The sequence below is a fragment of the Tiliqua scincoides genome, chromosome 10 (genome assembly GCF_035046505.1).
Source record: "Tiliqua scincoides isolate rTilSci1 chromosome 10, rTilSci1.hap2, whole genome shotgun sequence".
NCBI lineage: Eukaryota > Metazoa > Chordata > Lepidosauria > Squamata > Scincidae > Tiliqua > Tiliqua scincoides.
This window is the reverse complement of record NC_089830.1, coordinates 28,372,836-28,386,227: the sequence shown is the minus strand read 5'-3', so window position 1 is coordinate 28,386,227 and position 13,392 is coordinate 28,372,836. Positions and strand designations below refer to the sequence as shown.

Here is a 13,392-nt window from a genome sequence, read left to right as displayed (position 1 = left end):
AACGTTATTTTAAGGTCTTGGGCCTAGAACTGCCAGGGCGCAGGCCCAATTTCCAGCTTTCTCGCAAGTCTCAACGGCAAAAGCAAAGCACCTCCTGACAGAGCAGAGGCCAACTTGAGAAACTAACTTTGGCTGAGGGGCAGGAATGGCCCTTGAATGGAGGGCGGCCATTGACCAGGCCAACTCCTGAACCCTCAGTGCCAGTGGATGTGCCCAGTGTGCCATCAGGGCCCACGGCAGCCCAGAGAAGGGCTTTGCCCCACAGCTTCCAGCCTCTCACTAGTAATGCTGAGGGACACCTTCCCACTCCATTGTGCATAGGGGCACACACCCCCTGACACTTCAAAGCCAGAGGGAGTGATGTGCAGATCTCTCTGCCAGAGAGTCTTGGGCATGGATCCCTGCTTGGCCGGGTGGGGGTGGGGGGGCTTGAGCACAGCATTCATTTCCAACACCAGACAGTCAGATACTTATGGAAAACCGACAAGCTGTCAGAGCCAGGGGTGGGGGAATCAGGCTGGTGGCAGGACAGGTTCCAGAGCAGGCAAGCAAACAGACTGGGCCAAGCTGCCTACAGTCAGACCCTCAGACCAAGGACTGAAGCTCCAGCTTATATGTGGTCAGCAGAGGCCCAATTCCTCCCAGACTTGTTTGCTGTAGTTTCCCTTTTGGCCACTGGCCAGGGGTGCTATCTGGCAGCAAGGCTCTGGTCCACCAGCCCTCCTGCTACCAGGGCTCCTGCTCTGAGACCCCTGGGAGTTGGCAGTGGCAGGGGGTGAAGGTGACAGCTCTTCTCTTGGGATGGTAGAAAGCCTTTCCTCACATGACCGCAGTTGCCTGATTCAGTGGCAACACTAGGGGGTTGCAGCAGTGCAGACCGCACTGGCTGATGCACTTGGAGGGACTGACGCCACCAGTGGCCAAAACTGTGAAAATCTTGGTATTTTCAATTCATACAATCATGTTATATATCATTCAATGTGCAGATTAATGTGGATTTATTCTGTGTGGTCTGGTATGGGAGGAGATCCATCACGGGGGTGGTGCAATGAGCTCTCACACTGGGTGATGCAAACCCTAGTCATGTCTCTGTTCTGATTGACCTGCACTGGCAGAAGCCCATTTAGATAATGCAGATGGACTTTCTCCCTCCATAAAAAGGTGTCCTTGCTGAGTCAATGGCCCTTTCCATGAAGGGCCAACAGAAAGGCTACCTGCCAACATGAACAAGGTCTGCTTTGCTTTACATGGTGAGATTGGAAAGTCCTGTGTCCTTGACTGAGCAAACAGGGAGAGAGGTCATGGGGTGTGGGTGGAGCTGCAGGAGCTGCACCCTAAAAAACACCACTGCAAACTGGACTTTTGCTTTAGAGAGGCTTTCTTCTGTGTGGGTGTTCTGCCAGGTTCCCAATCCAAGCCTCACTTAGGGAACTTATGCCTACTCCGAGCTAATTAGCTCCCCAACAATGGCCCCAGTTCTCCAAGGCAGTACTGCTAGACTCCCCCACCAGGGTAGCTTGCCTGCTTAAACTGCAGGGACCCCGCCTCCCAGTTCATAAGGCAGCAGTCCTTCCAGGTAGAGCAGCACACCTCAGCTCTCCAGCTGTCCGAAGCCTGTTCGAGTAGTTAGTGAGCCAGATAATCAGTTAGCCAGAAGGCCAGTCCACAAGGCAGAGCTCTAAGTCAACAGTCCAGTAGGCCCGTTAGCCACAAAGTCAGTCAGAGTATCCAGGCCAAAATCAATAAGCCGAGTCACAGTCCGAAGTAAGTCAGTCAAATCAGTCAGAGTTGCCAAGCAGAAATCCAGAGTCAATAAGCCCAGTCAATCTCCTCTTCTACTTCCAACCTGCACTTCTTCTACAACCCACAAACCCTTCCTGCCTCAGGTGCTCCTTATATCCTTAGGTACCTCATTGCCTATAGTTGCTGCAGCGGTGCAGCACACCCTTTGCTGAAAGGCCAGGCCTCAACTCTTGAAGGGGCCACTGCAGACACCACCTTCTACCTCCTCACCAGATCTTCCGTGGTTCCAATGCAGTGGGTTCATTCTGCTCTGTCCAGTTAATCAGTGAACGTGAAAGGGCGGAGACTCTCTGGCTGTTATTGGCAGGCTTTGCATGCACCTCTCCGTTCCTGCACAGCTGAGGCTTCTCCAGCAGCAGGTCGAGTGCAAACTTCAGCTCCACAATGGATCCGCTTGGAGTGGCACCTGCCTTCCTGGTCTCCTGCATCATTTTCCTGCTCCTTCTAATCTGGAGGAGAAACACCAACAAAGGCAACCTGCCCCCAGGTCCCACCCCATTGCCACTGCTGGGAAACTTTCTTCAAATGGACGTCCGAAATATCATTGCGTCTTTCCGAAGGGTGAGTGTGTGCCCTTCCTGCTGAGAGGGAGGGGCTCCCCATTTGAGGAAGGTCTCCCTTTGCCATTCAGGGTGGAAGAGACGGAGCAGCCACTGAGCATGCAAGCAGGCAGATTCAGTGGCGTAGCTAATGCTCATGTAGCCCAATGTCGAGCTCAAAATGATTCCCCAGAAGTGATGGCGAAACCAAAGTGATGTCACACCCGGACTTTTAAAAAAGTGAAAATTGGGGGCAAACCCACCTCCTTCCCCCCAGTAGCTCGCCACCCACTTGCTCTGCCCACCTCACCCCAGCCAGTGGCATCACTAAGGCATCCATCTTCTACCTGGGGTCAAAGAAGATTTTGTAGCTCCCCCATGACAAAATCAAATTTAATTAATAAATAAAAAGTATGCCCCTTATGGGGTAGAAACACTGTGCTGGGGTGCAGAGGGGTGGTTATTCCCCCCCTGCCAAATGTAAGAGGAGCACCACTTGAAAAAGGGCCTCTTTACTCAGCAGGAGTAACTGTTTTATGATACATGATGAGTAACTGTTTATGATGAGTAACTGTTTTATGATACATGGAAATGAGAGCGGACTCATATTAACACCTTATTGGTTCCCTGTTGCATCATAATGACAGCTCATTGGCTCTCAGAACAGTCAGTCTCGTAGGTCAGTTTTGAGTTAAAGAAATCCACTTTTTGTTCCATAAGACGGCTGTTTTCATTTTGTGGTTGATTGGCCATAACTTTTGATAGAATACAGAAATTCCAGTTTGGTTTATTTTTTTGCATTCTGCATTAAATTACCTTTCCAATGATATATAACACGATGGTATTATGCATACATACCCAGGTTTTCACAATTTTGGCCACTAGTGTCAAGCTCAGCTTGTTGCCCTCCCAAAGCTTGTTGCTTGGTGCAGTTGCTACTCCCTGAACCACTTAACTTTGCCACTGTGCAGACTCAGTTGGGGGGGGGGAGCCTTTACCCCCCTGTCCTGGTTGCCATTGCAGCCCCTTCCTCTCAGGAGAAAAACTGTGGAATGAAGAGCTGTTTGGCTGGCCATTGGCTGCAAGCTTCTAGCTTTCCTGTCCTTGTCAGAACTCTCTGCTCCGGGTGCCTGGGTGCTCTAGGAACAAGAGAGAAGAAGGTCTCTTCAACTGACTGACGACGAAGGGCCTCTGGGGGGCTGCAACATCCACTTGGCCTCCTCCTTGTCCTGCTCCTTCTTCCAGTGCCCCTTTCCTCATGCAGCTTCTGTTTTCAGTTTTAAGCCTGAGGCCCAGGTCTGTGCATCACTCGGTGGCATAGCTGGAGGGGGGTGGGGTGCTCAACCTGGCAGGGAGCCTCAGCGAGGCAGGCAAGCGGCCCCTCTCTTTGGAGCTAATCCTAGCGGGGGGAGCAAAACGGAGCCATATGGCCACTTGCTCAAAACATACGGATCTCAAAACACATAGACGAACAGGCCTTGCTGAGGGAGAATCAGCCTGGCTTCTGTAAGGGTAAGTCTTGCCTCACAAACCTTATAGAATTCTTTGAAAAGGTCAACAGGCATGTGGATGCGGGAGAACCCGTGGACATTATATATCTGGACTTTCAGAAGGCGTTCGACATGGTCCCTCACCAAAAGCCGAGGGGGTGGGGGAGGTTTGCACAAATCCTGCCAGGGTATCCTGCCAGGGTCCCTCACCAAAGGCTACTGAAAAAACTCCACAGTCAGGGAATTAGAGGACAGGTCCTCTCGTGGATTGAGAACTGGTTGGAGGCCAGGAAGCAGAGAGTGGGTGTCAATGGGCAATTTTCACAATGGAGAGAGGTGAAAAGCGGTGTGCCCCAAGGATCTGTCCTGGGACCGGTGCTTTTCAACCTCTTCATAAATGACCTGGAGACAGGGTTGAGCAGTGAAGTGGCTAAGTTTGCAGACGACACCAAACTTTTCCGAGTGGTAAAGACCAGAAGTGATTGTGAGGAGCTCCAGAAGGATCTCTCCAGACTGGCAGAATGGGCAGCAAAATGGCAGATGCGCTTCAATGTCAGTAAGTGTAAAGTCATGCACATTGGGGCAAAAAATCAAAACTTTAGATATAGGCTGATGGGTTCTGAACTGTCTGTGACAGATCAGGAGAGAGATCTTGGGGTGGTGGTGGACAGGTCGATGAAAGTGTCGACCCAATGTGCGGCGGCAGTGAAGAAGGCCAATTCTATGCTTGGGATCATTAGGAAGGGTATTGAGAACAAAACGGCTAGTATTATAATGCCGTTGTACAAATCGATGGTAAGGCCACACCTGGAGTATTGTGTCCAGTTCTGGTTGCCGCATCTCAAAAAAGACATAGTGGAAATGGAAAAGGTGCAAAAGAGAGCGACTAAGATGATTACGGGGCTGGGGCACCTTCCTTATGAGGAAAGGCTATGGCGTTTGGGCCTCTTCAGCCTAGAAAAGAGGCGCCTGAGGGGGGACATGATTGAGACATACAAAATTATGCAGGGGATGGACAGAGTGGATAGGGAGATGCTCTTTACACTCTCACATAATACCAGAACCAGGGGACATCCACTAAAATTGAGTGTTGGGCGGGTTAGGACAGACAAAAGAATATTTCTTTACTCAGCATGTGGTCGGTCTGTGGAACTCCTTGCCACAGGATGTGGTGATGGCGTCTGGCCTGGACGCCTTTAAAAGGGGATTGGACAAGTTTCTGGAGGAAAAATCCATTATGGGGTACAAGCCATGATGTGAATGTGCCACCTCCTGATTTTAGAAATGGGCTATGTCAGAATGCCAGATGCAGGGGAGGGCACCAGGATGAGGTCTCTTGTTATCTGGTGTGCTCCCTGGGGCATTTGGTGGGCCGCTGTGAGATACAGGAAGCTGGACTGGACGGGCCTTTGGCCTGATCCCGTGGGGCTGTTCTTATGTTCTTAACTACAATTCCCAGGAAGCCTTGCAGGTCTCTTGTTATCAGGTGTGCTCCCTGGGGCATTTGGTGGGCCGCTGTGAGATACAGGAAGTTGGACTAGATGGGCCTATGGCCTGCTCCAGTGGGGCTGTTCTTATGTTCTTAACTACAATTCCCAGGAAGCCTTGCAGGTCTCTTGTTATCAGGTGTGCTCCCTGGGGCATTTGGTGGGCCGCTGTGAGATACAGGAAGCTGGACTAGATGGGCCTATGGCCTGATCCAGTGGGGCTGTTCTTATGTTCTTATGTTGCCTGCCTCGCTGAGGCTCCTTGCCAGGCTGAGCACTTCGCCCCCCTCCAGCTCCGCCACTGGCCTCACTATTCCAGAGTCAGGAGGCACTACGAAGACAATATTGGTCTGAAAAGTGTTTTGTTCCTTGGCAGCTCCAGGAGCACTACGGTCCCGTGTTCACCGTCTACATGGGCTCCCGGCCAGTCGTGGTCCTGTGTGGTTATGAAGCCATCAAGGAAGCACTTGTAGATAACGCAGAAGCATTCACTGGGAGGGGACCACTGCCGATGCTGGATGAGACTATCAGAGAGTACGGTGAGTGTCCAGCTGAAAAAACAAAACAAAACAGAAGTTAGTAGAGCAGTTGCCAAAAGTGGTTTTTGGTGGCAAAAAAATTCATGAAACATTGCGTTAGTTTACTATGCAAATAAGGGCACAATCCTAACCAACTGTCCAGCACTGACCTAGCCACAATGCAGCCCAAGTTGAGGCAACAAGCATGCCTTGCCTTGAGGAGTTCCCCTTGACTGCCTCCTCACTGCAGGATGCTGTGTTCACCACATTGGCACAGCTATGTCAGTGCTGGAAAGTTGGTTAGGATTGCATCCTAAATTTATGTCTTAATCTGTAGGTCCCACACTAATCCAGCTCTGTCTGCATGTGAGCTGCCCATTCAGGAGATCCTCTGCCAGGGGCGTCACTAGAGGGGGTGCAAAGCACTAAGTTTTGCAGGGAGCCTCAGTGTGGCCTGCAAGCAGCCCCTCCCCCTCCCCTTTGGAGCCATTCCCCCTTGCTCAAAAGGGGAGGGGGCACTTGCACACCACGTTTGGCTTCCTGCAAAACTTAGTGCTTTCCACTCCCTCCAGTGACGCCACTGCCATCCACAGCCACTAAAAGTGCATTTAGGTCCTTTGGCCCAATCCTGGACTCCCAACTGTAAGGACTCCCTTACAGGCAAAGCCAGATAATTAACAGGAATCAGACATAACATAGCGCGCAAAGATACATTTGCTTCATTTTCAGGCGTAGTTTTCACCAATGGGGAGAGGTGGAGGCAGTTGCGTCGCTTCTCCCTGACCACCCTGCGGAACTTTGGGATGGGAAAGAGATCCATTGAGGAGCGGATCCAGGAGGAGGCCCAGTTCCTGGTGGAAGCAATCAGGAAAACAGACGGTAAATTGCAATTGCTTGTTCACACTTTCTCACAAGAGGGTGCTGTTGTTTAATATCACCAATGAAGAGAAGGGGGAATGGATGTTCTTTCTAAAAAGGCAGCATAGAATTTTGCCTGGATTTGAAATTTGGTCAACCTCTCCAAATTCTAAATGCTTGTGTGTTTTAGATTCATGTTTGAAGTGTGGAATTGTTAAAGCTACAAGGATCCGTTTAAACCATTTGCACAAATTACACTATCTGAAACTAAATATAATCATCACATGTTGGTTTTAAGAAAAGGAAGTCTGTGGTAGAGAAGACAAATGAGGGAGAGGAGGGGAGCTGGCAATTGCCACAATATGCGCCAAAATCTATTCTGACGTGGCTGCTGTAGGCCCAAGAGCCAAGTCAGCAACTACAAACCCTAAATGCAGCTGCCCATTCCTGTTCCACAGGGAACCTCTTTGACCCCACCTTCTATCTCAGCCACGCTGTCTCAAATGTCATCTGCTCCGTTGTGTTTGGCAACCGGTTTGAATATGATGACAAGGACTTCATCCGTTTACTTGGTCTGATCAACAAATTGTTTCAACTCACATTTTCCAGCTGGGCACAGGTAAGCATCCTCTCCAACTACCTGCATTTAACAGGAACAGTCTGAAGTGGTGCAGGTGCCCTCTTGAGCATTGGAGGAGTTCCCCTTGTTTTACTCTCAACCAGCCACCCTCACAATCCGATAGCTCCAGTTGTTCATCCTGTCTGACCCAATAGCTGCTGGGAAGGGGAATATTTGCCGAAAAAGAACAGCCACAAGTATACACAGGCATACCAGGTAATAGCAGCAGGCGACAGAAGCAGCGGCCGGGCTGTCTGAAACAGCTGCTGCATCAGGCCTCGCTGGTGAGCCAGCCCTGAAGAAAAGAAGAGTTACAGCCCTTTGGCACCCTTAAGTTGATTCTACCTGCCTGTTTCCTAAGCCAAAGAAACCTTTTGATTTCTTAGTAGAACAAAAAAAAAAAAAAAACAGGAGAAGGCAGCAGAGCTCCAAAGACTGGTGTGCAGGACCCCAAGCGTGGGCAGGTTTTGACAGGATGATTTTTTTCTTTTTCTTCACAGCTGTTGAACTTTTTCCCAAGTTTGAAGTGGCTCCTGCCTGGTGCACACCATCAATTCTCCGTCTGCATTGCTGCACTCAAAAGTTTTGTCTCTCAGAGGATCCAGATGCACCGGCAATCATTTGATCCAAATTGTCCTCGAGACTTCATAGATTGTTTCCTCGCCAAAATGGAGCAGGTATGTGTTGAAAGGGAAAGACAATTGCAATTAATGAAATATCCTACAGGAGTTAAAAAAAAAAAAAAAGGAATTTTTTTTTTGGGGGGGGGGGGGAATCCAAGCCGATTTTCATAACTCATCACAGTTTGGAGATGGATTTTGTTTCTTTCTTGAGCATTTGAAATGCATAGAGATATACACTTCTTAAAGATATTATTGTATGTCCCTCAGTTCCACAAGTGGAGATGTTCCTGCATATGCTGGATCTTGACTGATCTTGGAAGCTAAGCAGGGTCAGGCCTGGCTAGTACTTGGATGGGAGACCACCTGGGAATACCGGGTGCTGTAGGCTTATACCATAGTCTTTCGAGACTGAAGGTTGCCAACCATTTTTTTCCCCAGGAGCAGTGCTGTGTGAGTGTGGTTTCCTTTGGATTGGAAAGCACTAGAAACCCCAGGCATTTTAAAAATATACAAATACATAACCAGATAAAACATAAGTGGAGGCAAAGTGCAGGCACTGCTGTGAGGCAGAAGATCCATTAGCCCACATCACATCTCCTGAGAGAGAGATCCTGACTCCGAAGGTGCCCCCCCTTTTTTGTGCCTCTCAGTCTCATCTAACCTGCTGTTTCTTCATGCATGCCCATGCTCTCCCTCTCTCTTTTCTCTCTCCCCCCATCCTTGTGTCCCATCCCCCCAAATCTCTTGACTCATTCACACACTTCAGGCATTCAGAGACGACAGTGAGCTCCCACCTGCTTCGCACCCTGGGCTTTCAGTGAGCAATCATATTGGATTTAGAAGCTCTAAGAATATAGAGGCGAATGTTTGCATGTACAAATTAAAATGGAACATGAATATTAGCCTTGCGTATATAAGCAAGAACAGAGATTTAATCTAAGCAGCCCCCATCTTACTTTGTCAATTGTGGATTTAGTGCAATTGCATCCCCCAGTATAGCACTGAGGTGTTTTTCGTGGTGTTCTCTTTCATTGCTGGCAGTGGTATAGCTAGAGGGGTACAAAGCACTAAGGTTTGCAGGTGCCTCAACACACTGTGCAAGCAGCTCCTCCCCTTCAGAGTCAGGCATTCCACCTCCATTTTGCTGCCACCACCCAGAATGGCTCTGAAGGGGAGGGACCACTGCAAGGTGCATGCAGGTGCCTGCAAAACTTAGTGCTTTGCACCCCCTCTTGCTATGCCACTGATTGCTGGTCATACATACAGCAGACCTGCTTGAAATGTTCTTGCAGATCCACAGACTTGCTTTTGGCTTGATTTTGTTGCTTTCTTCTTCCCCACGTCAGGAGAGAGGGAACCCGACTTCTGAATTTTGTGACGAGACTATGATTGCTACTGTTCTCAATATGTTCTTCGCGGGGACAGAGACAGTCAGCAGCACTTCCCGATATGGGCTCCTGGTCCTCCTCCGATACCCAGAGATAGAAGGTGAAAAATCTCCCTCTCTTCTTGCCTGTTTGCCACCATAGAGATGGGTTGTACTTTGCTGATTGCTGGGTTCTTTCCTAGCTAAACATGTCAGGAGGCCCGAGTTTCATAACTCTAGTAAGCCCTGTCCAAAGAGACCTGCGTCAGCACTTGCTTTGAATGTGGTCACAAGGGCAACTCTGCAGATGCTTAAGAGACAGAACACATAGTTTTGGAGTACAGGTTTCTGTCCTGAAGAGAATCAGGACCGCTTCCTAAGCCTACGACTTCCTTACAGCCTAACAGCCTGATCCTATCCACACTTTCCCAGGAGTAAGCCCCATTGACTCTAATGGGACTTACTTCTGAGTAGACCTGCATAGGATTGGACTTTAAGCCTTACTAAACACAATGGGCTTACTTCTGAGTAAAATAAATAAGTTTCCACACAACTCTATTAATGAGGGATTATTTTCTCTCAATTAGCTGGAAGTGGAATGAAAACAGAAGTTCCACACATCACTTTATATAGTGCCGTATTATCCAGCAATGCTCCCCCCCCCCGTCCATGTATGACCCTTTGACAATGTTTACTCAGAAGTAAGTCCTATCCATACAACATTATTTCCAGTGCTAATTATGGCTTCCCTTTTGCAGGTTCAGCTAAACTTATTGCTTTCTGATAGATGCAGCTGAGGGATTAATGAAGAATTGCACCCTTTAAAGTCTCGTTCCATTCTTACTGGGAGGGGCAAATTAGATTGCTGGTTTCTTTGCATTATATTTTCCTGTTATTTTTTTTTTCTTTTATAGTCAAATAGTGCTATATAATAGCTCACACACAGAGAACAGAAACTAGCCAATACTCCAGCTGATCTGAAAAAGAATCCATAAATAGGCTGAACCTGCAAATGGAAGGAAGACTTTAATTAAAGGTACCCTTGCTCTTAAAGTCTCAGTCACACTTTACCAGGATAGGCTAGTGCCCCCATTGCATTTTATTGCTTTAAAAAAGAAGACCTACAACAAATTAAATCTGAGAATCTGAAAAAATCACAAATCAACACAGGAAGAGGACACAGAAAGGACTCGAAGACAATGATTTGACAACAGCGTCATTCTGAATGGCCACATAAAATTGAGTGAACATGGCTGTCCATTTTAGGCAGCTATACTGGTGTGAAAACAACCCTCATTCAGTAGGTATAGGTTTCTTCTTAGCCTAGAATCAAAGTAGTCCAAAATACCACTGACTACAGTTTGAAAAGATCGATGCATCAGCCACTACATCCACCCCTTTGTTTACAGCAAAAATCCAAGAGGAGATTGACCAAGTCATTGGGAGAAATCGCAGCCCCTGCATGGAGGACCGGAGCCGGATGCCCTACACAGATGCTGTCATCCACGAGATCCAGCGGTTTGGAGATATTGTCCCACTGGGGCTTCCTCATTTGGCAATGGAGACCACACAGTTCCGGGGATTCACCATTCCCAAGGTGCTATGGGGCACAGGGCTGATGGAAATATTGGTGCAGGTTCAAAACTCAAAATCCTACCTAGATGCAGAAATCATTGTCTTCAAAACGGCTTCTTCAGACCGCCATCTTGCCTCCTTGCATTTCTTTTCTTAGGGATGGTTCTAGTTGCTACCTCCTGAACAATGTTGCCAGCCTCTGTTCTTCAGACACTCTGTAACTAAATCTAAACCTTTAAGGGCGCAATCCTGGCTCTGCTTCATTTTGTACTGCAAGGCCAAACTTGTCTGATATTCCTGTTACCTCCTGACTTCCTTCTTTAGCATTCCAATCCCTTATAAGAAGGAGGACATCTTTTTTTTGGTGTTAGTTCTAGAAGGAGTTGTAAGTTTTCATAAAATCAGTTAACTTCATCCTCTTCAGCATCAGTGGTTGGAGCAGAGACTTGAATTACTGTGAGCTTAAAAGGTTTGCTTTGAATTTGAACTGAAATCATTCTGTTGTTTTTGAGATTGCACCCAGAACTGCTTTCCCCCTCTTTTGTTCACAATGAAGGCAACTCCATTTCTTTTATGGGATTCTTGTCCATAGCAGTAAATATAATGTTCACCTGAATGAAATTTGCCCATTCCTGTCCATTTTAGTTCACTAATTCCCAAGATGAAGACGTTCAGTCTTGCCATCTTATGTTTGACCACGTCCAGCTTACTTGATTCAAAGATCTCACGGTCCAGGTTCCTATGCAACATTGTTCCTTACAGCATCGGACTTTCACTTCCAGACGCATCCGCAGCTGAGCACCCTTTGGTTTCGGCCCAGCTCCTTCATTCTTTTCGAGGCTACCTGTAATTGTTCTCTGCATATAGGACACCTAGTAGCATATTGGACACCTTCCAACCTGAAGAGCTCACCTTCCGGTGTCATATCTTTTAGCCTTTTGATACTCAAGTCCATAGGGTTTTCTCGGCAAGGATTCTGGAGTGGGTTGCCATTTCCTCCGGTGGATCACGTTTAGTCAGAGCTCTCCACTATGACCTGTCCATCTTGGGTGTCCCTGCACAGCATAGCTCATAGCCTCACTGAGTTACTTGAGCCCTTAGCCACGACAAGGCAGTGATCCATGAAGGACCACTTTAGATTTGCTTCTGCTGGAAGCATTGATGGAACTATATTCTGCGTTGTATTAGTAACTGTATGACAAGAGTTTGCCTAAATAGTGAGAATCTGAAGTTTTCCATCCTGGATCTGTCAGCCTTACTGTTGTTCTCTTAAATAATTATTCGTGTTTAATCTGATTCAATTTGCCTGTCAGTCTCCTCAGACCTGCGCCAGCCATTTTGCTGGTGTACATGTGAGAAGAACAAAAGGGTGGGGGGGCCTGGGGAAGAAGGGGTAGGGTCTGGCCCATGCCAGTGCTGCTGAGATCGACCCCCTCCCTCCCATGATCAGCCCTGAAACATCCCTGCCCACAATATGCCCCTACCACCAACTTCCTGGTGCCAGCTGAGGCTTCTGCAGCCACAAGGTGCTCTCTCAGGCTCTGCTGCCCCACCTGTGCAGCCATTTTTATAACAGCCCCTCCTGTGAAGCCCTTGGAAGTGCTGCTTAAGCACTTATGTTGCTGCCCCTAAGGGCAGGGTTGCCCATGTGAAGCCGGGGCACGTGTGGAAATAAGAGGGTAAATGTTGAGGGCTGACTGGAGAGAAGGTGGGACCCCATCCAAACTGGTCCCAGTAACCAGAGGCCTCTGTTTGTTCATTCCAGGGCACCACCATCCTTGCTCTGCTGACCACTGCTCTGAATGACCCCCAGCACTTTGAGACACCCAGGAGGTTTAATCCCGGCCACTTCCTGGATGAAAACGGGGCCTTTAAGAAGAACGAGGCTTTCCTGCCCTTCTCAACAGGTGATGCACGTCCACGTCTTGCACCTCCCATGGAACACTTGGCTGGAGCTTGGGGTGATGCTGGACGCTTGTGGGAGATGAGAGGAAAAGGCTAACGCTCTTGGCTGCGCTAGTATACAGTCTGCTAGATACTGCTGAGTTAGGGCTCATCTTGGGCAGGTGACTTTCAGAAAAGCTTCCAGGAGTAATTTAAATATCTCTTTCTCTCTTTTTTTCCTACCTCCAGGGAAAAGGATTTGCCTGGGTGAAGGTTTGGCTCGCATGGAGCTTTTTCTGTTCCTCACAACCTTGTTGCAAAATTTCAGTCTAAAAAGTCTGCAGGATCGAAAGGAGATCAACCTTTTCCCCCAAATGCAAAATGGTCTCAAACTTCCCAAACCTTACTATCTCCGCATGGTCCCTCGGTAAAGGAACCCAGAGGAGTGAGAACACTTTCTGTCTCCTTTCAGGACGCTTGTGATTCAGCTGGACTAGGCAAGATTTCCTCAAATAAAGCCAATTTCCTCAGATTAATAAATTGTCCTGTGAGCAGATATTGATATGCAGATGTAGTTATTGATAGATATTGATATAGATATTGATTGATGTGTAGATATAGACATTGTTA

At 48.2% G+C, this 13,392-nt stretch overlaps 1 protein-coding gene across 2 annotated transcripts; it reads left to right on the top strand.

The window, feature by feature from the left end:
- The first annotated feature begins 2,187 nt into the window (after positions 1-2,187).
- Positions 2,188-13,193, top strand: LOC136661265 (cytochrome P450 2C20-like). 2 transcript variants are annotated; one of them, XM_066638379.1, is made up of 9 exons: positions 2,188-2,364; positions 5,696-5,858; positions 6,567-6,716; positions 7,154-7,314; positions 7,815-7,991; positions 9,284-9,425; positions 10,713-10,900; positions 12,644-12,785; positions 13,012-13,193. In XM_066638379.1, the coding sequence occupies exons 1-9, from the start codon at positions 2,188-2,190 to the stop codon at positions 13,191-13,193; spliced, it is 1,482 nt and encodes a 493-aa protein (XP_066494476.1). The 2 variants fall into 2 exon arrangements, with proteins under 2 accessions (XP_066494476.1, XP_066494475.1); XM_066638378.1 differs by having other exon boundaries at positions 2,188-2,370; positions 5,702-5,858.
- Positions 13,194-13,392: the final 199 nt, after the last annotated feature.

What these genes read in the sequence shown, in the direction of transcription:
- LOC136661265 (XM_066638379.1), top strand. Translation starts at nt 2,188, where the DNA reads ATGGATCCGCTTGGAGTGGCACCTGCCTTCCTGGTCTCCTGCATCATT. An exon ending in AGCAATCAGGAAAACAGACG is followed by an intron (nt 6,717 to 7,153) that starts GTAAATTGCAAT and finishes CCTGTTCCACAG; the next exon opens with GGAACCTCTTTGACCCCACC. An exon ending in CATTTTCCAGCTGGGCACAG is followed by an intron (nt 7,315 to 7,814) that starts GTAAGCATCCTC and finishes TTTTCTTCACAG; the next exon opens with CTGTTGAACTTTTTCCCAAG.